Source organism: Phyllobates terribilis, unplaced genomic scaffold (genome assembly GCF_046119375.1).
Source record: "Phyllobates terribilis strain yellow unplaced genomic scaffold, ASM4611937v1 Scaffold_222__1_contigs__length_3263388, whole genome shotgun sequence".
NCBI classification, from domain to species: Eukaryota; Metazoa; Chordata; class Amphibia; order Anura; family Dendrobatidae; genus Phyllobates; species Phyllobates terribilis.
The window spans coordinates 2,657,851-2,680,517 of NW_027362982.1; the positions used below are offsets into that span (position 1 = coordinate 2,657,851).

The window sequence follows — 22,667 nt, forward strand, 5'->3', positions numbered from 1 at the left end:
TTTAGTGACAGTGACCTTTTTCATCAGACACGATCTTCAATCCAACAAGTCCATGGACCCGAATAATTCAGACTCAGGATTTCTGACTATGATGTCGGCCAAGAGAGTGTGTGAAAAGAGTCTCCTTCCTGCAGACGATCATGCCTTTCAGAAAATCGCAGCTTTGGAAGATGAGCTGCTGCAGCTGAGAGCACAGATTGCTGCCATTGTTGCCCTACAACAGTCACAAGCCGCACAGTCTCGTAAGCCATTGTTTTTGTAATCCTTATTAATCACTTAATGGGTTAAACAGGTCAAGCTTTTGCTATGTATTTGGTATGATTTGATCTTGTCTTTTTTTCTCAGATACAGAATCACTGTACTCATTTGACAGCCCAGGTAATGCCCTCCCACCCCCATCTTCAGCTTCTACACCACTTTCCGCACAGTTCTTACAATGTACAACCCCAGTAGCTCCGCTGCCCCTTCCTCCTCCTCCTCCTCCACCACCCCCAGTCCCATCTACCCAACTAAAATCTGCACTTGATCTTATAAGAGAATGTAAAGGGTTTCACAAATGCAGCCCGACGGAAAGCGAGGCTTCAGAGAAAGGCAGTGTGGATCAGCTCCCCAGTATGATGGATGTGTTAAAAGGCATGAATTCCATCAAGCTTCGGGCGGTCGAAAGGTAAGATCATTTTATAGACTTTCTTTAAATACAGTATATATTTTTTATTACAGACATGCGTGAAATAGAATGAAGGAGAAAACTGTATATAAAAAAAAAAATCTGGCTCTGAGCCCGCATCTTTCCCCGCACATGACTAATGATCTTGATGCGCCCATGGTGTTGGGGGACGACTCGGCGCCCGGGCCTTGTTGTTAGATTTGGGGGATGTCGCGGTGGCCAGCTCCCGAGCCCGTACCCTGGGGTCACTCTTAAAAGCAAAGGAATGGGGGAAAAGGTGTATGGGATAAGGGAAAGTTTGTGACGCACCCGTTGGGTCTGGTGGGAATCACCAGCGCTGCTACAGTCCTCTGAGGCCGGTGATCAGTCAGCTTAGTTGGGTGCGGCTCCCCACAGGTGGAGCGGGGCCTCAGGGCAGCATAGGAGAAGGGATGCAGGACAGAGGGGACCCAGCCGGGTCAGGAGAAGAATAGGCACACTCACAACAGTTCACTTCAGTACCTTTACTGGTGGTGTTTCAGGCACGATCCAGGGCACTATAGGGTGAAGGGTGCATTTCAGGACTCTCCCCAGTGAGTGGGGGTGGGGCCTCCTGTTTCTTGCCTTTTCCTGATAAGTTTATGACCTGCCTGAAGCTAGGACTAACTTTGTCTCTGTCTCACACCTCCTGACCTGGTGGTAGGGCCTTCTGATAGAGATCACACTCCCTTGTCTCTTGGGCCTCTGTGATTCCTGACCCTGGGATAACGGTCAGATTCTGGTGTTCCTGGGACATATAGTTCGCCAGGGGTTCCGGTTGTTTCTGCTGGTTTTAGAGATCCTTGCAGACACGGACCCGGTGTCCGGTAAATGGTTTTGGGGTGAGCTGGCTAAGCTCCTCTGCCCCCTATGTAGCTCGCATACTCCACTTGCCTTCGGCCGCGCTCGGGGCCCTCACTAGGCTTCACACTGGCAGTAGGCCTCGCTACTCTTCACCGCTCTTATGGCGTCGGCACGCCGTAGGCTCACTAACCTGAGCTCACTGAGTCTGTGCTGGACTGACTTTCTCACAGGCTTCACTCTCTGTGGACTCCAGAATTAGACTAACTGCCTAGCTCCACCTTCCCTATTTATATCCCTAAAGGGCTCCCTCTGGTGGTCTGAGGTGGAAGGTGGAGGTGTGTGAATGCTATGAGGGCCTCTTGTGGAGGAATCCGTCCATGCACACCTCTAGGATCTGTGGCACCAATGCACAGCAGGGCGCCACATTCCCCCCTAGCAAAGCTCAGTACTCACGGACTGAAGTACTTTTTATAACAACAATAACAATAACTCTTCCCTTTATGGGAGGCACTTTGCTTGAACGTTACATATAAAACATTATAAATAATAAATAGGTACGTACAATTCAATAAGCAACCTCAGAATTCAAGTCTCTTCCTGTGAGGTTCCCCGACAGTATGTCCATCTCACAGGGTAGAGTACTTGGTAGCTTGAGGGACCTGTCCAAAGCAAACCCTCCACGTAGGCCCTGGGGTGGCTGCAGGGCATGGCGATCCTGAGTTCGACCTCCGCTTGTGCCACCCAGACAGGTTTTTCTTCTGAGGTCACCTAAAGGGGCACACCAGGGAGTGCAATTATTTACTGCAACAGTTTTTGGGCTGCACATAGTCCTCAGCCACAAAGTTCTTTATGTACCCTGGCGGGTAGTTAGAGGCAAACAAGAAAAGTGTCCATTTCACTTAGATTGTCCATTAAAAGGCAAAACACAAGTGAATAGATACATATACATGAAAATACACAATATAATACCCCAAGGGCAACTATCTACACTGTCAGTGTTATGATCTGCTACAAGCACTAAGGAAAGACAGGAGATCTGTCCCTACAATAGAACTAAGCTGGATCCCTACGATGTAACGGGGAACCTGATCCTGCGATTAGACCCGCTAAAGTCCTCGGCTAGTCTGAACGAAGTCCTATAGATGTGAGGGAGGGATCCCTATAAGAACTAGGGACTGGGAAAAAGATGGACACCTCCTAGCAGAAATTGTAGCAGAAATAAGACACACAAACAACATAGAACATAGAGGTCCGAAGACCCAGCAAAACCAACTGAGAAAGGCAAAAGAGCACTAAGCTAGTTCAAGAGTAGAAATTACAATGAAGTCCAGCAAGGCTAGGAGGGCGGAGCAGGACTAAATAGGCAAAAAAGGTCATGTGACCAGCAAGATAGATAAAACCTAACAGGAGAGTTCTAACAGTACCCCCTCTTCTAAGAGGATCCTCCGGATCCCCTAGGCCCAGGCTTATCAGGAAACCTCCTGTGAAACGCTCTGACAAGTCTGGAAGCAGAAACATCATCCGCCCTCACCCATGAGTTATCCTCGGGTCCGAAACCCTTCCAAGCGACGAGATACTGCAAACTCCCCCTATACCGTCTAGAATTTAGGATGCGGGAAATTTCATATTCCCCGTCCTCCACCACCGGAGGAACAGTGGCAGAGGCGTCACCATCCGACACATCAGCTCTTTTCAACAGAGAAACATGAAACACCGGATTAATCTTCCAGGAGGTAGGAACCTCCAACTTAACAGCAGATTGGTTAACTATCTGAAGCACCTTAAAGGGCCCTACAAACTTGGGACCCAAACCATGTCACCAATAGCAAACGAAACCTCTTGCCGTTTCCTATCAAAGTACCTCTTAGATTTTTTGTTAGCCTCCTGAAGATTAGCACGCACATCCGTCCAAACTCTCTCCAAATCACCGGAAAAAATTCTCCTCAGGCACAGTCGATACCAATTTGGAGAATGACCCAAAAGACGGATGTCTCCCAGAACAGCAAAAAAAAGGCGAACACCCAGCAGAAGAGGATGTATGGTTGTTAAGAGCAAACTCAGCAAGTGGCAAAAACTCAGACCACCCCTCTTGATTGTCTGCCACAAAGCAACGCAAGAACTGCTCAACATCCTGGTTCTTTCTTTCTGTCTGGCCATTAGACTCAGGATGATATCCGGATGAAAACGACAAATGAACTCCCAACCTGTCACAAAAGGCACGCCAAAAACGAGCCACAAACTGAGGTCCCCTATCAGAAACAATGTCAGTAGGAACGCCATGTAGTCTGACAATTTCCTTGACAAAAGCCTTAGCGAGTGTCTTAGCGCAAGGCAGTTTGATGAAGGGAACCAAGTGACACATCTTGCTAAAATGCTCCACGACCACCTAGATGACCGTGAAACCCTCAGAGGGGGGAAGGTCAGTAATAAAGTCCATAGCCAGATGTATCCAAGGTGCACTAGGAACCTCTAGAGGGCAAAGCAACCCCGCAGCAGGAGCATGCGAAGACTTAGATCTAGCACACACAGTACATTGACGCACCCACTTAATGACTTCCTTCTGCCATCCAGGCCACCAAAAACTGCGACCCACAAGTCTGTTGGTCTCAGAAATTCCTGGATGACCTGCCAACCGAGACTCATGACACTCAACAAACAAATCTCTCCTAAAGGTCCTAGGCACAAACAACCTCCCATGGGGAGTGTTAGATGGGGCATTCTCCTAAGCTTTAAGAATCTCATCCTCCAAAATGGAGTCCAAAGCATCAAAAACAACACCTTCTTGTAAAATGCTCTCCTCCTCCTCCTCAGCACCGACCATGGGAGAAAAGCTGCGAGACAACGCATCAGCTTTAACATTCTTGGTACCCGGGATGTAAGTAACGGAAAAATTAAACCGCGAGAAAAAAAGTGCCCACCTAGCCTGACGGGCATTCAAGCGCTTGGCAGCATCAAGATAGATCAGATTTTTATGATCAGTGAAAACCTGAATGGGAAATTCAACACCTTCCAAGAGATGACGCCAGCGTTCAAATGCGAGTTTAATAGCCAGCAATTCCCGATTACCAATATCGTAATTAAGTTCAGTCTCAGAAAATTTTTTTGAAAAAAAGGCACAGGGATGTACTCCATCCTAGTTTTCCTGAGACAACACCGCACCGACCCCCACAGAAGAAGCATCAACCTCAACCAAAAACGGCTTAGTCATATCAGGCTGCATAAGGATGGGAGCAGAGGTGAACCTCTCCTTTAGAAACACAATAGCTTCAATGGCCTCAGAAGTCCACTGAACTGCATTAGCACCTTTCCTGGTAAGATCGGTCAGTGGTTTGACAATAATAGAATTTTTTTTTATGAATTTTCTGTAATAATTGGCGAAACCCAAAAACCTCTGTATTGATTTCAAACCAATAGGCCTAGGCCATTCCTGCACAGCTTGAACTTTAACCGGATCCATCTCAAAACCTTCACTGGAGATAATGTAACCCTAAAAACTAATTCTCTGTACAGCGAACTCACATTTCTCTAGCTTAGCAAAAAGCGAATTGTCCATTAATAACTGTAAAACCTCACGTACGCTCCGCCAATGAGACTCCAGATCCGGCGAATAAATCAAAATGTCATCCAAATACACAACCACATTTTTGCCGATCAAAGGTCTAAGGATGTCATTAATAAGATTCTGAAAAAATGCTGGAGCATTGGTAAGACCAAAAGGCATAACCAGATTCTCAAAATGACCCACAGGAGTGTTAAAAGCAGTCTTCCATTCATCACCCTCCTTCATGCGCAACAAATTGTATGCCCCCCGGAGATCAATTTTAGAGAACCACTTGGCCCCCACTAACTGGTTAAACAAATCATGAATCAATGGCAGTGGGTAAGGAATGCGTACAGTAATTTTATTAATCTCACGAAAGTCCAGACAAGGACGTAAACCGCTGTCCTTTTTTTTAACAAAAAAAAATCCAACAGCCACAGGAGACTTGGAAGGCCTAATGTGACCGGCGGCCAAGCTTGTCTGTATGTATTCCTCCAAAGCCTTTCTCTCAGGAATAGTAAGATTAAATAAACGACTTTTAGGAAGAGTCGCTCCAGGGACAAATTCAGTGGTACAATCATAGTCTCTATGGGGAGGCAAAATTTGCGATTCTTTCTCAGAAAAAACTTTCCAAAAATCCTGAATAGGTACAGGTAATTCCCCTTTATCCACAGCAGCAATGCGCCCGTTACAACACTTGTCATAACACTTAGGGCTCCAAGACTTAATTTCATTGGTAGACCAATCCAGTACAGGATTGTGCAATTTTAACCAGGGTAACCCCAACACTACAGGAGAAGGCAAATTATTTAATACTACCAAATCCAAATTCTCTTGGTGAATACCATTAATAGTGAGGGGAAATTCACAGACCTTGTGAGTAACACTCTTTAAGGGAGAGCCATCGACAGAAACCACGGCAATAGGGGATGACAAAGGTTTGGGTTTTAATTTAAGTTTTTCCAAGAACCCCCCATCAATCACATTCAGAGTACAACCACAATCCACAAATACCCGAAATTCAATTAATTCTTCCTGAGCAGTGGTAGTAGCAGAAAGAAGTACACCCTTAGTATTTAAACAGGCTATACGGGCGTAACTGACCTTTTTTTTTCTTTGTTCACACGAAGCACACAGTTCCTAATGAAATGGTAAGACCCACCTCAATAAAAGCACAAACCTTCAGAAAATCTGCGGTCTTTTTCCTGAGAGCGGGGTGACATCGCCCCAATCTCCATCGGCTCTCCAATGTCAGTACAGACCCTCTCAAGACTCGGAGCTGACATGGCAGAGGTTTTACTCTCATTAACCCTTGCACGCAGTCTCCTGTCCACCCGTATAGCTAATTGCATTGCCTCCTGCAAGTTTCCAGGTGAAGGATAAGCAATCAGCAGATCCTTAACCCTTTCCCCTAGCCCCGCAAGAAACAAACTTTTCAAAGCTGAATCGTTCCACTCCACCTGTGCAGACCACCGACGGAAGTGAGTACAATAATTTTCCACATTACCTGATCCCTGCCTCAAACGTCTTAATTCAGACTCAGCAGATGAGACACGATCAGGATCATCATACAACAACCCCAAAGCAGAAAAAAAACTATCCACTGATCTAAAGCACGGATCACTAGGTTGGAGAGAAAAGGCCCATCCCTGAGGTTCTTTGAGCAAAAGTGACATTATGAACCCTATGCGCTGTGATTCATCACCAGAGGATCTGGGTCTTAAACGAAAATACAATAAATAAGCATTTTTAAAGGAAAAAAAATCTTGTTGTTCACCAAAAAATAAATCAGGCAAACGTACCTTTGGCTCTACAAAATGTGCTCCAGAACAGCTACTCACGTGTTGTTGGAGCTTGGCCACCTCCAGAGAGAGTCCCTGCAAGCGTTGAGCCAAATCCTGAACCGAGACCATGATGGAAACTGGAGGTCTTTCCTTAGAGAAATTTTTTGGGCTGGACTTACTGTTATGATCTGCTACAAGCACTAAGGAAAGACAGGAGATCTGTCCCTACAATAGAACTAAGCTGGATCCCTTCGATGTAACGGGGAACCTGATCCTGCGATCAGACCCGCTAAAGTCCTCGGCTAGTCTGAACGAAGACCTATAGATGTGAGGACGGGATCCCTATAAGAACTAGGGACTGGGAGAAAGATGGACACCTCCTAGCAGAAATTGTAGCAGAAATAAGACACATAAACAACATAGAACATAGAGATCCGAAGACCCAGCAAAACTGACTGAGAAAGGCAAAAGAGCACCAAGCTAGTTCAAGAGTAGAAATTACAATGAAGTCCAGCAAGGCTAGGAGGGCGGAGCAGGACTAAATAGGCAAAAAAGGTCATGTGACCAGCAAGATAGATAAAACCTAACAGGAGAGTTCTAACATTCAGAGTTTCCTTCTTTACTCTCTGTATCTGACAGGGGTCTGACCTCGTGTGCTACGTGTCAACCTACGTGGTACTGGGATGCGTGAGGCACTAGTATTTGCACTACCTCCCATTCTGTCAGCTCTAAGTGTTGGGGAACTGCAGGGTTGCCTTAACCTGTCTACAGGACTGGCAAGTATACCATTGGCTGGGCCTTCTTGCTCTGCTCCAATCGGGGATCCTTCTTCCGGGGATTCTTCTTGAGCAGGCTCTTCTGAAGCACTTACGGGCTCTACTTGCTGTGGAGGGTCTTCTGGCTGTTGAAAGAAGTGGATCACAGGGATTATTACTGCTCCTCCTAGTTGAGGCCAATCTGCCGGTAAATCTCCTGTCAGTATGGAGTACTGCTTCTTTAGGCTCCTCCGGTACGGTGAGAGGCACTTCTTCTTGCGGCTTTAGCAGGTCTGGACACAACTTCAGATGATCTCTAGATACCGTTGCAGTCGTCATTCCTCCGACTCTACTAATTAGGCAGGTCTTCTTGTTATCAAATCTTGAATTTAACACAGTGTAGGGTTCTCTCTCCCACTGGTCATCAAGTTTGTGGTTTCTCCTTTTCCTCTTTAACACCACTTCTCCTGGTGTGAAGGGTTCTGCGGGCGCACTTTTATTGTAGTGGGCTTCCTGCTTGTCTCTTACCCCAGTGAGACTGTCTTCGACACAGGCCTGTACTCTTCTGTACTGCTCCTGTCTGGTCGTGTCCCAGTCCTCAGTGGACCTATCTGCTTCCGGTTCTACTACACCAAGCTCCAGGTCCATGGGCAACTTCCCGGGTCTTGCTCGCATGAGATATGCTGGAGTACAATTGGTGGAACTCACAGGTATGTGGTTGTACAGATCTACCAGGTCAGGTAGTAGGTCTGGCCACTGATTTCTCTCCTCTAGTGGTAAGGTCTTCAGCAGGTCAATGACGATGTTATTCATCTTTTCACAGAGACCGTTGGTTTGGGGGTGGTACGGTGTTGTCCTGATCTTTTTACACCCGTACAGATGGCAGAACTCTTTAAACAATTCGGTCTCAAAGGCTGAGCCTTGATCTGTCAGCACCTGCTTCAGGTGTCCGTGGGGCCTGCAGAAGTACGCCTGAAACGTCTTCGCCGTGGTTTCGGCCGTCAGATCCTTGACGGGGGCGACCACCAGGAACCAGGAGTAGTGATCCACCATGGTCAGGGCATAGGAATATCCTGACCTGCTGGGTGACAGCTTGACATGATCCAGGGCTACGATGTCTAAGGGACGAGTCATCTTCATGGGTTGCAGGGTTGCCTTCTGGCAGCTGTAGTCTTTTCTTCTGAGGCTACAGGGTCCACAATTCCGGCACCACCTCTCAATGGAACTGCGCATTCCTACTCAATAAAACCGACACTTCAGAAGGGTTTCTAGCTTCTTCCAGCCAAAGTGCCCCGCCTGATCGTGGTAGGCTTCCAACACCATCTGGATGTCTGTCTTGGGCACCACTATCTGCCATACCATCTCATGGGTTTTGGGGTTGATGTACCTCCGGCACAGCTTCACCCTATAGATGAACAGCCGGCTCTTCTCATTCCACAGCTGCTTGGCTTGGAGAGACGCTTCCTTCTCCAGGGAGGAACCTTCCTTGGTTATCAGTTCTTTAATACGGCTGACAACTGGGTCGCTATCCTGGGTCTCCTTCCAGCTGTGGTGATGCAGGGGGTTTAATGTCTTACCACGTTGCCTCCTGGAAGCTTGTTGCTCGTGGACCACTCCATTCTGATGAAAGGCAGGTAGTTCAATCTCCTCCAGGTCATCCACTTCTTCTTCAGTATCCGACTGGTGAGGCATCCTGGACAGGGCATCGGCGTTGGCGTTCTTGCAGCCTGCCGGGTACTTAATAGTGAATTGGTAGTTTGACAGCCTAGCCATCCATCGTTGTTTCATGGCTCCTAGCTTGGCTGTTTCTAGATGAGTCAAGGGGTTATTATCAGTGAAGGCAGTGAACTTATTGGAGGCTAAGTAGTGCTTGAACCTCTCGGTGATGGCCCAGACCAGGGCCAGGAACTCCAACTTGAAGCTGCTATAGTTCTCTGGGTTCCTCACGGTCGGGCGGAGCTTCCTGCTTGCATAGGCGATCACCTTCTCTCGGCCATTCTGCTTCTCACTCAGTACAGCTCCTAATCCTTCATTGCTGGCATCAGTGTACAGCAGGAACGGTTGGCTGTAGTCAGGGTAAGCTAGGATCTCTTCGCCGGTCAGGATCTCCTTCATCACCTCAAAGGATTCAGCTTGCTCCTTTCCCCACTGGAACGGGGGGTTTCTGCCTCTCCCGGACTGTCCTACCAGGAGATCTTGCAAAGGCGCCGCTTTCTTGGTATAGTCCTTCACAAACCTCCGGTAATACCCGATTAGTCCCAGGAACTGACGTACCTCCTTGAGGCTCTTCGGCTCCGGCCATTTCTGGATGGCAGTGACCTTCTCCGGGTCTGGTGCTACTCCCTCTGGACTAACGATGTGCCCCAGGTACTGTACCTTCCTCTTGAGCAGGTAGCACTTTGAGGGCTTCAGCTTCATCCCATACCGGGACAGCGACTCAAATACCTCCGCCAGGTGCTTCAAGTGGTCCTCATACGTTTTGGAGTACACTATCACGTTGTCCAGGTATAGTAGTACAGTCTCGAAGTTGCGGTGTCCCAAGCAGCACTCCATCAATCTCTGGAACGTTCCGGGGGCATTGCAGAGTCCAAACGGCATACTATTGAACTTGCAGAGTCCCATCGGGGTTGTGAAGGCCATCTTCTCCTGATCCTCCTCAGCAACAGCTACTTGCCAGTACCCACTAGTGAGGTCAAGGGTGGAGAAGTAATTTGCAGACTTTAAGGCAGCCAGGGATTCCTCTATACGAGGTAAAGGGTATGCATCTTTATGTGTAATGCGATTTACTTGTCTGTAATCTACACACATTCTCATGCTTCCGTCCATTTTCCTGACTAGAACTAGGGGAGCTGCCCAGGGACTACAACTATCCCTTACTACCCCTGCCTTCTTCATGTTGTGCAACATCTCCTTCTGGTAGTGTGCTGGTGGTATAGGCCTGTAACATTCTTTGATGGGTGGATGGTCACCTGTGGGGATATGGTGTTGAACCCCCTTAATCCTCCCAAAGTCAAGTGGGTGCTTACTGAATACCTGCTCGTATTCCTGAACCACCCGGTGTACACCCTGCTTCTGATGGGCAGGAGTGGTGTCTGTCCCAACATGGAGCTGTTGACACCAATCCTCCACCTGGGTTCCAGGGTCATTATCCTCCACTTCGTCTGGTGAGGTTAAGGACTCCGCCGTGTGTAAGGAGTTGTTATTTACTGTGTACAGTTTGGCAACAGTGGCGTAGTGTGGTAATCTAATCTCGTCCTCCCCATAGTTTAGGAGGCATACGGGCACCCTCCCATTGCGTACATTCACTACCCCTCTGGCAGTCAAGAGTGTAGGTCTATGTTCCGAGCTAAGGGGCTCTACTACCGCCTGGTAGCTCCGTACTTTGAGACCTTTTGCTGCTCTACACCAAATCAGCATTTCACTCATCGGGGGGATCACAATGAGTACCGGGTCTGTCACCCGTACGTTACCAATTTCACCGCCTGTTAGCTTTACCTGTTGCTGGTACATAAAGGCTCAGATTTCTTTCTGCAGTGCCCTTCTGTGCCCTGGTCTGGCAGTGTCAGCTATCTGTTGGAGCAAGAACAACACTTCCCCCAAACAGTTACTAACAATATTAGTGCCAAGTACCATATACAAGTTTGTATCATCAGGATTAGTCTCTACTACAATTAGTCCCTGGTCCTTCAGTTCCACTCTTCCCACCTTTACTGCCACATCCTTAACCCCGACTAGGTTAAGGGGGAGGCTGTTTGAGGCATAGACGGAAAGATTTGGATCTGGTGGGTGAAGTTCGTCTATAGACCAGAACCTTTTGTAGAGGACATCAGGCGTGATGGTTACCTGAGATCCTGTGTCCAGCAGAGCGGGTGTCGCGATGCCGTCCAGCACGATGGACAGGAAAGGTCTTCCTCCCACGAACCTGTGGTACCAGTTTGATGGGCCTGCGGGGTCTACTCCTGGGTGTCGGAACCTCGGCCCCAGGGTTTTCTCGTTTAAAGGAAAGCTCTGAATAGCGTGACCTGTCTTGTGACAGCGGTGGCAGACAGGGTCCCTCGGCGGGCAGCGTTGGTCGCTGGTCCTCCCAGGGGGTGGCATTGTCCTCCTCATCCTTCTCATCCAGGGGACATCCTCAGGGCTGTCGGCTAGCAGGATCCTTCCTTCTGCCTCAGGCTCCGTCCTCAGCTGCAGGACACTCAGTACAGTGGTCAGGGTTTTGCTCAGGCGGCACACTTCAGAGCGCAGGCTGTCCAGCTCACTAGGGGACGTTGCTGGAACCTTGGCTTCAGCAGCCACCGGGGAAAAGGTGGATGCTGCAGGCACTGGGGTGGCCCCACCCTGGTAACATTGGATAGCAGTTGTTTCCAGGGGCTGCAGTCCTTTTATAGCCATGTCCTTAAGGGTGTCAAAGGTGCCATCTGGATGATCCAGGGACCACCAACGCACAGTCCTGCTCTCCTCTTGGGACCTCAGTCCCTGGATAAACTGTTCCTTCAGCATTTTATTTTCATCATTGAAGCTGGTTGGACTAACCTGTTTCAGAGCTCGCAGGGCCCCTTGTAAATGCCAGGCATAGTCCCGAACACTGTCCTCCGGTTGCTGAGAGCAGTTGTAGAACCTCATCCGGAGGTCTGTCTCAGTACAATTCTCAAAGACAGTCTGTAACTTTTTAGAGATTGCGGACACTGACTCCTGGTCTGCGGCCGACCAGCTTTCTACTTCTCTCTCCGCAGCATCGGTCAATTGTCCCAATACAACATCAGCTCTTTGCTTGCCTGTCATAGAGTACATGTCCAGTATACCGCATATTTTCCTTTTGAATCCAGACAGGGTATCTGGTTTGCCGCTGTACTGGGGGAGCCACTTCGCTCCAGGGATGTACGGTAGGGCCATGGGTATGACAGGGGTTACAGGCCCTGCTGGTGGAGCGGCTGCTTCGGCCTGCTCGGCGCCGAGCACGGGTTGGACATCAGGGCCATTAACCGGTACTCCGGCGTTGTGCTGTTCTTCGGACATTCTGGCGCCCCCCTAGCGAACCGTGGCCTACCTTCTTTTCTTTTCTTCCGGTAGGCCGCAGCTCCGCAGGTGATGGTCTTCTTCAGGACCTTGTGTGACGCCCTGCTATGCATGAGTGCCACAGATCCTAGAAGGGTGCATGAAAGGATTCCTCCACAAGGGGCCCGCACAGCATACACACACTTCCACCTTCCACCTCAGACCACCAGAGGGAGCCCGTCAGGGATATAAATAGGGAAGGTGGAGCTAGGCAGTGCAGTCTGGTCTGGAGTCGAGCCTGTGAGAAGCTGAAGTTCAGTACTGTCTGAGAAGAGTTACCTCAGGGGACAGAGCCAGTTCCAGCTCTTGCAGTTGTTAGCCTGCAGTGCAGCGCAGTCCAGACTCGCCTAGCTCAGGTTAGTGAGCCCAAGGCGTGCCGACGCCATAAGAGCGGTGAAGCGCGGCAAGCTGCCGTTAGTGTGTGTAGCCTAGTGAGGGCCTCGAGCGAGGTCGAAGGCGAGTGGAGAGTGAGTAACATAGAGGGCAGAGGAGCTTAACCAGCTGACCCCGAAGCATATACCGGACACCGGGTCCGAGCTTACAGGGATCTCTATGACCCAGTAAAGCACAACCGGAATCCCTGGAGAACTACAGGTCCCAGGAACACCAAAGAGCTGATACGTAACAGAGCCAGGAAACGCATAGACCCCGCAAGCTGGGAGCGTGTACTTCAAGAGAAGGCCCTACCACAAAGTCAGCCGGTGCAGGACAGAGACAAAGTTAGGCCTAGTTCCAGGCAGGTCAGAAACTACTACGCAAAGGCAAGAAACAGGAGGCCCTATATCCGCTCTCTTGGGAGGATCCTGAAATGCACCCTTCACCCTACAGTGCTCCGAGATGTGCCTGATTTCCCATCAGTAAAAGGTACTGAAGAGAACTGTATGTTTGCCTGTCTTTCCGTAGGCCCGGCTGGGCCTCCCTGTCCTGCATTCCCCCTTCATACGCTGCCCTGAGGCCTAGCTCCACCTGTGGGGAGCTGTTCCATCAAGCTGCCTTATCACCGGCCTCAGTGGGCTGCCGCAGCGCTGGTGCTTCTCACCAGATACCACAGGTGGCGTCACGAACTTTTATATAATTATAAACCCCTTTTAAAAGAGAGGCCCAGGGTACGGCCCCGGGAGCCGACTACCGCGACATCCCCCCATAAACCAGAACAACTAGGCCCGGGCGCCGAGTCATCCCCATCCTCTGGGCTATTCATCTCTTGCGTCGCTTGCGTCCTACGTCAGAGCGCTCACTGAGGCTCCTTCAAGGACCTGGCGCTTCCTGGTATGACTTCGAGGCATGGGGTGTGTCCGGGGCTTCGCGCGCTTCAGCAGGTACGCCTCTCAGTTTCCCGCGGTTACGCCCTTCTTCCCGCTCGGCGGCACAACAATGGCGGCAATCTTTCACCACAGTTAAATACACAGTTTTTATTAAAGGCGCACAGTACCCGGTGGCAACGGGCACAACACTCCGTTGTTGCAGTGGGCACGGGATCCTGTTCGTGATGCCAGGAAGAGATGACGCGCCCAGGGTGTTGGGGGACGGCTCGGCGCCCGGGCCTTGCTGTTAGATTTGGGGGATGTCGCGGTGGCCGGCTCCCGAGCCCGTACCCTGGGGTCACTCTTAAAAGCAAAGGAATGGGGGAAAAGGTATATGGGATAAGGGAAAGTTCGTGACGCCACCCATGGTATCTGGTGGGAATCACCAGCGCTGCTACAGTCCTCTGAGGCCGGTGATCAGGCAGCTTAGTTGGTGCGGCTCCCCACAGGTGGAGCAGGGCCTCAGGGCAGCGTAGGAGAGGGGATGCAGGACAGAGGGGACCCAGCCGGGTCAGGAGAAGTATAGGCACACTTACAACAGTTCACTTCAGTACCTTTACTGGTGGTGTTTCAGGCACGATTCAGGGCTCTATAGGGTGAAGAGTGCATTTCAGGACTCTCCCCAGTGAGCGGGTGTGGGGCCTCCTGTTTCTTGCCTTTTCCTGATAAGTTTATGACCTGCCTGAAGCTAGGACTAACTTGGTCTCTGTCTCGCACCTCCTGACCTGGTGGTAGGGCCTTCTGATAGAGATCACACTCCCTGGTCTCTTGGGCCTCTGTGATTCCTGACCCTGGGATAACGGTCAGCTTCTGGTGTTCCTGGGACATATAGTTCGCCAGGGGTTCTGGTTGTTTCTGCTGGTCCTAGAGATCCTTGCAGACACGGACCCGGTGTCCAGTAAATGGTTTTGGGGTGAGCTGGCTAAGCTCCTCTGCCCCCTATGTAGCTCACTTACTCCACTTGCTTTCGGCCGCGCTTGGGGCCCTCACTAGGCTTCACACTGGCAGTAGGCCTCGCTACTCTTCACCGCTCTTATGGCGTCGGCACGTCGTAGGCTCACTAACCTGAGCTCACTGAGTCTGTGCTGGACTGACTTTCTCACAGGCTTCACTCTCTGTGGACTCCAGCCTTAGACTAACTGCCTAGCTCCACCTTCCCTATTTATATCCCTAACGAGCTCCCTCTGGTAGTCTGAGGTGGAAGGTGGAGGTGTGTGAATGCTATGAGGGCCTCTTGTGGAGGAATCCGTCCATGCACCCTTCTAGGATCTTTGTCACCAATGCATAGCAGGGCGCCACAATCTCATGAGCTGTCATGTGCCCCTAACAGCCGTCGGCGGATCCGAGATAACCAGTTAAATATCACAGTCAATCACTGGCAGTGGCATTTAACACACACCTGCCAGAGGCTCGTCACAAGACACACCCATAGGCGCCCCTGTCATGTGATTGCGGGGTGCCAACGTGTTGTCATGACAGCGGGGGGTCTGCAGAAGACCCCCGTGGCTGTCATTGTAGATCCCCTGTGGCCGGCATTCATAGGAAATTGTGATTTCTGCTATACATAGCAGTGCTGAAGCCCTGCTATGTGTAGCTTAGGTGAAAAGATTATTGCAGCTTCAAGTCTCCTAAGGGGGCTATTGCAGTCAGTAAAAAGTAAAATAAAAAAAGTAAAAAAAAAAATAAAGGTTTAAATCACGCCCTTTTGCCCTATTGAAAATAAAATCATTAAAAAATATACACATATTTGGTATTGCTGCGTTCAGAAATGTCCTATCTATCAAAATATAAAGTAAATTAATCAGATCGGTAAACGCCGCAATGAGAAAAAAAATCTAAACTCCAGAATTATGTGCGTTTTTTTTGCCTCTGCAGCTTTGCAATAAAATAAAATAACAGGCGATCAAAACATTGTATCTACCTCAAAATTATATAACTAAAAACGTCAGCTCAGGGCGCAAAAAATAAGTTCTAACCTGGCCCCAGATCCCGAAAAATGGAGACACTTCGGGTCTCGGAAAATGGCGAAATAAGCGATTTTTTTTTCTTTTTTCTTACAAACTTCTGATTTTTTTTCACCATTCAAATATAAAAGAACCTATACATGTTTGGTATCTATGAACTCGTACTGACCTGGAGAATCATAATGGCTGGTCGGTTTTAGCATTTAGTGAGCATGGTAAATAAAAAGAACAAAAACAAAATACAATTGTGGAATTGCACTTTTTTTGCAATTTCACCACACTTGGAATTTTTTTCCCGTTTTTCCACTACACGATATGCTAAAATAAATGGTGTTAATCAAAAGAACAACTCGTCCCACAAAAAAGAAAGGTACATTGACAAAAAATAAAAAACGTATGGCTCTGGGAATAAAGGGAGAAAAAACGAAAGAGCTGTACCCTTCTCTGGAAGTCCCACATATAATAATGTAGCAATGGTGTGAATGCTTGAGAAGGCTCAAAAATAATGTGTCTCTTCCAAGCCCCATTCATGGTGGGGGTCTTCCATGCGGACCTCCTGCGACCCGTGGATAGGTGATAACTTGCAAAGTGAAAATTAACTAATGCAAGCATGATTTCAATAATGATGTTAGATTTAACATTTCAGAGTAGTCTGTCCCTAATTATAAATATGCTGTATTAGCCCCACTAATAGGATCTTAGACAAGTCTTTTCCGAAAATGGATAGCAGGTGATTGATGCATTTTTGTAGAAAAAATCTGTAAAAAAATCTTATTAGACATAGCAGCAATGAATGAAAAGTGGTTTGTATGAAGAGCTAAGTTATAGCCTGTCAGCCCGTCTGTTACAGAATGGCAGTGATGTTTATGTTCACCGCTTTTTCACTTTAGATCCCCTGGTGGGAAACCCTCAACCAGGAAAGACAAGAAGAAACGTTCACTTAATGATCCCACAGACCCTGCAGCCATTATAGCCAAAGCCTGGAAGCATAAGTTTGCGCACAGAAATGGTGATGACGCTGTCAATAAAGAAAATAGATCTCATGACGAGTCTCCGTTCTCCAGCCCCAATGGTACTGTTTGTAAATCTTACATGACTGACCAACCAAAAATCAGGCTTATGAAAGATCATGAATGGGAGGTTTGTTGCTGGATCTTTAAAGGGTTTATCCAGGACTATTTTATCTTTTTACTATAAGCCTAAAAACTAACAGGCAGGTTGTTACTAACAGAGGCAACTACCTGCCTGTTGTATCCGGCGCCTGCTCGGAGAGGTCACCGACCACTGTCACCAGCGATTCAGCTGCTCCAAGTCAACAGAGCAGCTCTTCTTCTTCCAGGCTGCTCTGTCGACGGGGCGTTACTGCCGATGTTAGGCAACTTGTGAGTCGGCTGCCAATCAGCATGACGTCGGTGACGCGCCCCTGGGGCAATGGGGTACTCGGCAGCCGGGCCTATGGATGCTGGTGGGGGATATGTCACAGTGGCTGGCCCGGTCCGTGGCCCAGGGCGGTCAACCAAAAAGGGGATAGTAACTTGGATAGGAAAAATAAAAATAAAGTAAATAGTTCGTGATGCCACCTGTGGTAGCTGGTAATGATTACCAGCGCTGCTGCAGACCTCCGGGGGGGTGATGGGATGGTAGCTGAGGTGTTTCTGCTCCCCACAGGTGGAGCGGACCCCCGGGGCAGTGTGGAGTTTGGTGGGTGGTGATGCTGGGGCTTGTAGAGTGGTATATGGGTATTGTAATATGTCACCACATTTAAAGTATTAAGATAAACGTCCCTGACGCGCGTTTTGCCGGGGTTACCGGCTTTTTCTAAGGGCCCATATACCACTCTCTGTCATGCTGTGTGCCGTCGCTATCTCACTTCAATTTCCACTCTGCCGGCTTAATATATAAAGTGGCATTGACCACGTGCAGATAACCTGCACGCCACCTGAGTGAGAATGCTGTGGGGGAGATAGGGTGCTCTGACCTCCATGTGCTTAAGCTAATGATACAAACTGGCGGTTGACCGCATCCTTAATCTCTGTAATTAACAACAGTGATTGTAAGCAGACCATCCGCACACAGCCAGAACGAACACGCTGCGGGAGAGACAGAGCACTTTTATCTCTAGGGGCATGATTTAGTAGACCAGCGGTATTAACCGCTTACATTACCCATATGAGATTAATGCTTGGCTCTTAGATGTAAGCTCAGCCATAATAGCTGTTGCTTTAATGCCACCTGTAGCAGTGAGATTGAACAAGCATAACATTTATATCTCCCTATGCAATACTCTTACTAATTTACTTACAGCTTAGAGAATGTAAGAAGCCACAAGAGGCTCACTAGTGGAGAATAAATGATCACTCCTCACATTTCAACGGTATCCCGTATATGGAATCAATAATAACAAAATTATCTGACAGAGAGGGTTGGGATATTTGGGATATACAACTTATAATACCCAGCCAACAATTATAGGGACATTGGCTGTGGACAATTTATCTCTGTGTCCTCACATTTAAAATAGGAACTTTTGGGCTATAACTGCATAAAATTATATAGTAGTAGCCCTATATGCATCCTTAGATGTATGATAATTCATTTACAAATAACTTTTTATTAAACAAGAGTTTTTAATTATACTAATAAAAGCTAAATTTTATTCACACATCTTTCCTTTCTTCATACCCTTTCCAATTTATATTAGCTATTTGAATCAGTGGTGACCACTAGTGTGAATTTTGACCATTATTCTAATCAGTATTCTATGTAATCTGGGTATAAAGGCACCCTGTAGGCGCGGACCCGGTGTCCGGTTTGTATCTTCGGGGTGAGTCTTATGATGCTCCTCTGCCCCCTCAACTCCTCTCTCCTTTCTCCTCTTGCCTTCGGCCACACTCGGGGCCCTCAGAACTCTGCAGCAGACACGCTGCGTCTTCGCTGCTCTCAGCGTCAGCACGCTCTCAGACTCTGTCTCAGTCTGACTCCTTACTAACTGAACTGCCTGGCTCCACCCTCCATAGATATATCCCTAACAGGCTTCCTCTGGTGGTGTGAGGTGGAAGGGTGGAGGTGTTTGTATGTAATGAGGGCCTCTTGTGGAGAAGTCCGTCCATGCACCCTGGATCCTGTGGTACCTGTGCGCAGCAGGGTGCCACATCGGCAGTCACGATCCATCAAGAGACCAGAGCGGAAGAGAAGCCGCTGCTCTGTAGACATGATATCAGCAGAAGCCGCTGAATCGCTGTGACCGCTCTGTGTCAGCAGAGATTCGTGCCAGGCACAACAGGCAGGCAGTTAGCAACTATCTACCTGTTAGTTCTTAGGTCAATAGTAAAAAAAAATAAATAGTCCTAGATAACCCCTTTTAACATTATATACTTGCCAGCAATTATCTATTGTGTGACGTGGTCATAAGACTAAGTAAACTGAGTAACCTGGTCTATTACTGTATAACAAGGTCTATTACTGTATAACATGGTCCTTGACTGTATAACATGGTCTATTACTGTATAACATGGTCTATTACTGTATAATATGATCTATTACTGTATAACATGGTCCTTGACTGTATAATATGGTCTATTACTGTATAACATGGTCCTTGACTGTATAACATGGTCTATTACTGTATAACATGGTCCTTGACTGTATAACATGGTCCTTGACTGTATACCATGATCTATTACTGACCAGTGATAAATGGGGTTGTCCGTGCTTTTATACTTTTTTATTTGAAATATGGTTTCTAATGTTGGGGGCACTAGCTACAGGTATAGACCCTAATTGCTCTATAGGGGTTGTCCATCAATAAAGACAATTTTTTTTTATTACTTAAATGCATGCATTTTTAGCTAAAAATAATTTTTTGTAATTGGATTTGATTAAAAATTTTGCACCGTTTGCCTTTTGTAGTCTCTATCTTGCACTGTCTAAGAATCCATCAGTGAGCTTACTATAACAGTTCAATAGGAGAGAACTGTTATAACAAGAGAAGGAGAGTAACTTTTTTTATGTCTTTTTCTGACCTCATCTCAGCTGGTTTAAGACCACTGACCACATCAAAGTTGAATGTGCAGGGAAACAAATAGTCTCTAAAAGCCAAATGGTGCAATATATTTAATGAAACCAAAATGCACAAAATATATCTTTAAGTCCACATAGGTGTAACATGCACCAATTGGCAGAATGGGGAATTTTTTATCCCCAATGGTGAACTTTTATCCCTATTACAAAATATGTGCCGCAGGTCAGATGCATGACCGCTGGGAGTCTACCGGAAAAAGCCGAGCAGCCACCTAGGGAATGAATGGAGCAGCTGTCAAGCATGTGCCTTTGCTGAAGCATTTGTCATCGAAACCAAGTTTTTACACTGTTGAAACTACATAGTAAAAAAAACATAGTTCTTATAGATGCTATATAACCCTTTTAAGGCAACCCACATACTCTAAAATCTAGACCTTTATTGGGTAGAAGTGTTTTAACTAATTGAATCGTTGACTGATCCTTCACGATTTTCCCAGTGTATATATGAATGTATATCTGTTTCTAACTTTTCCTATGTTCTTCACTTGTAGTTTGGGCGCCACCTGCTAAATCCTATTAGGAAAATAACACAGAAGGAAATTACAAGAAAGCAAGTCCATGTCTGAGTTGATGGACATGTTTCAGAGGTTTTTGGGAAAAGCATGTGAAAATTTGACAATTACTCCGAATAGCCTAATGTAACAAGCTGCTCCTCTTTTTTCATTTATTCCTTAGGATTGCCATTGGAAGGTTTATCTTACTGTACAAGTCTCATGGTTCCACCGTAACACGATTTGTTGGGCAATTTCAACATATATTTTTTTAATTGCTTAAAATAACATTTTGATAAGTACTATTATTAAGTGGCTAAATCATAAATGTTTGGGTCAGCTTCCACCAGCCAGAAGAAGGTCCTTTGTGCTCTTCTACAACCATAATGCGTACTTACTCTTTAGTCCTCACACACAGTCTCATCTTTTGGTGTGATACAACACTCCGGTATGCTCGGTGGTCAAGTTCTAGTGGCTACTGTACCACGGCAGGAGACACTTGGGCATGGGTCCTATTCCATATCAGAAGGTCATACATGAGGGAGCACACAAGTCTAGGTACACTATAAACCTGCAGCAAAAAAATAGAGGAGCAGACCAATGACTCTATTAGACCCAGACTTCATTGAAGTGACATCATAACCTCTGCTTCTTTATTCCCCAGGTTAGAGCAGTAACATGGGATCCCACGTTTTTCCAATTTCTGGATGTCTTGACAGAGGCACAACCAGATATTTATCTCATATGTTATGGATATGTCACTTTTCTCAGTTCCCTTTTACCATGACACAAAGTAATGCTACTAGTTTTGTAACATACTGGGGCCATTCATTATTTAACTCTGGTCTATCAAATGCTATTTCCCGGCTGCTTTATGCAATATAGCTACATAACACCAAAGGAGATAACAAAATTTGGTACATACTATACATAGTATTTTTTTTTATTAAAATGCAGTGTATTTGAGATTACAAATAATTTTTGGGTTTCATTGTTCACCGTTTGGCTTTTACAGGCTGTTTGTTTCCCTGCACATTCAACTTTGATGTGGTCTGTGGTCATAAATGAGCTGACAGGAGTTCAGAAAAAGACCGATTAATAAAGCTCTATAAACTCTCCCATTAAGACTTTTAGAAAGGGCTTACTGATGATTCTCAGTTAACTCATTCTGCAGCCAGCAACAGACAGTGCAACACAGAAGCAAATGGTACAATTTTTTTAGTAAACATAATTGCAAAAATGATTTTTAGCCTCAAATACATGCATCTAAGTAAAACAAAAAATACCCTAAATTGCAGACAATCCCTTTAATTAGTTTGGCAAGACTCTAAATGGAGATGGGGAAGGTGTAGTGTGAGTACATAACTAACCAGAGTAAAAGCCACATGCAGTTGATAAATATGTGTGGAAAACTCTTAAAATAGCAAAGGAAAGCCTGCATAGGAAAACCCTTCCATGGCAGGTGAAGCTTCATGGGTACTGTTATATGTAGACCGAGATGATGACATTTGAAGGTCCTGTTAGTTGCTGATTTTAGTAATGAATAAATACTGTGCGTGTAGAATTGCACTTAAAAGGAGTTCTCCAGGCATATAATAAAATTGTCCCCATCACATAATTCAAACGCAGCCCGTCCTAGACACGTGTCAGGACGGGCTTCATTCTGAAGAAACACTACTTCTGAGACCTGTGTCCCAACAGACAGGAGCTATATTGTAAGCACACAATACCTCTGTGATCCAAGGAAAAGGGTGTGACAAGAAGAAATCAATCTTCTGGGCTGACTGAGCACAGTCTCCACCCTCAGTCCCTTGTGCCCAGTCAGCCAAGAAAATTGATTTATTCTCTCATATGCAAATTGCCTCTTCAGAATAAAAGAGGACTTGTACTCTATAGCGCCACCTGTTGGAAGCAGCAATCCTACAAGTCATAATCAACCCTTTAACGAGTCGTGCAATATGACTTAGGATAAAAGCCAAATCAGAATCTCAATTTGCAGACACGGTGTTTCGGGCTGTTGGCCCTCATCAGTGCAAAGTATGAGTTCTGATTTGGCTAGGTGAGAGGCTCTGGACTGAGGTCTAAGGGGTAGCGTTTCTCCTTATGGAGAGTGACACACCAGCTCTGGCACGGCAAGGTAAGGAGGCTTATTCGCCGTGCAATTCTCTCACATACTTCTCCTCGGCTCACAGAGGTACATGTGC

At 47.0% G+C, this 22,667-nt stretch overlaps 1 protein-coding gene across 1 annotated transcript; it reads left to right on the forward strand.

The window, feature by feature from the left end:
* Positions 1-396: 396 nt before the first annotated feature.
* Positions 397-22,033, forward strand: LOC141214459 (mitochondrial fission regulator 2-like). Its single transcript, XM_073665443.1, has 3 exons — positions 397-667; positions 16,783-16,964; positions 20,464-22,033. The coding sequence occupies exons 1-3, from the start codon at positions 615-617 to the stop codon at positions 20,490-20,492; spliced, it is 264 nt and encodes an 87-aa protein (XP_073521544.1). The 5' UTR covers positions 397-614; the 3' UTR covers positions 20,493-22,033.
* Positions 22,034-22,667: the final 634 nt, after the last annotated feature.

What these genes read in the sequence shown, in the direction of transcription:
- LOC141214459 (XM_073665443.1), top strand. Translation starts at nt 615, where the DNA reads ATGATGGATGTGTTAAAAGGCATGAATTCCATCAAGCTTCGGGCGGTC. An exon ending in AAGCTTCGGGCGGTCGAAAG is followed by an intron (nt 668 to 16,782) that starts GTAAGATCATTT and finishes TTTTCACTTTAG; the next exon opens with ATCCCCTGGTGGGAAACCCT. An exon ending in TCCGTTCTCCAGCCCCAATG is followed by an intron (nt 16,965 to 20,463) that starts GTACTGTTTGTA and finishes CTTCACTTGTAG; the next exon opens with TTTGGGCGCCACCTGCTAAA.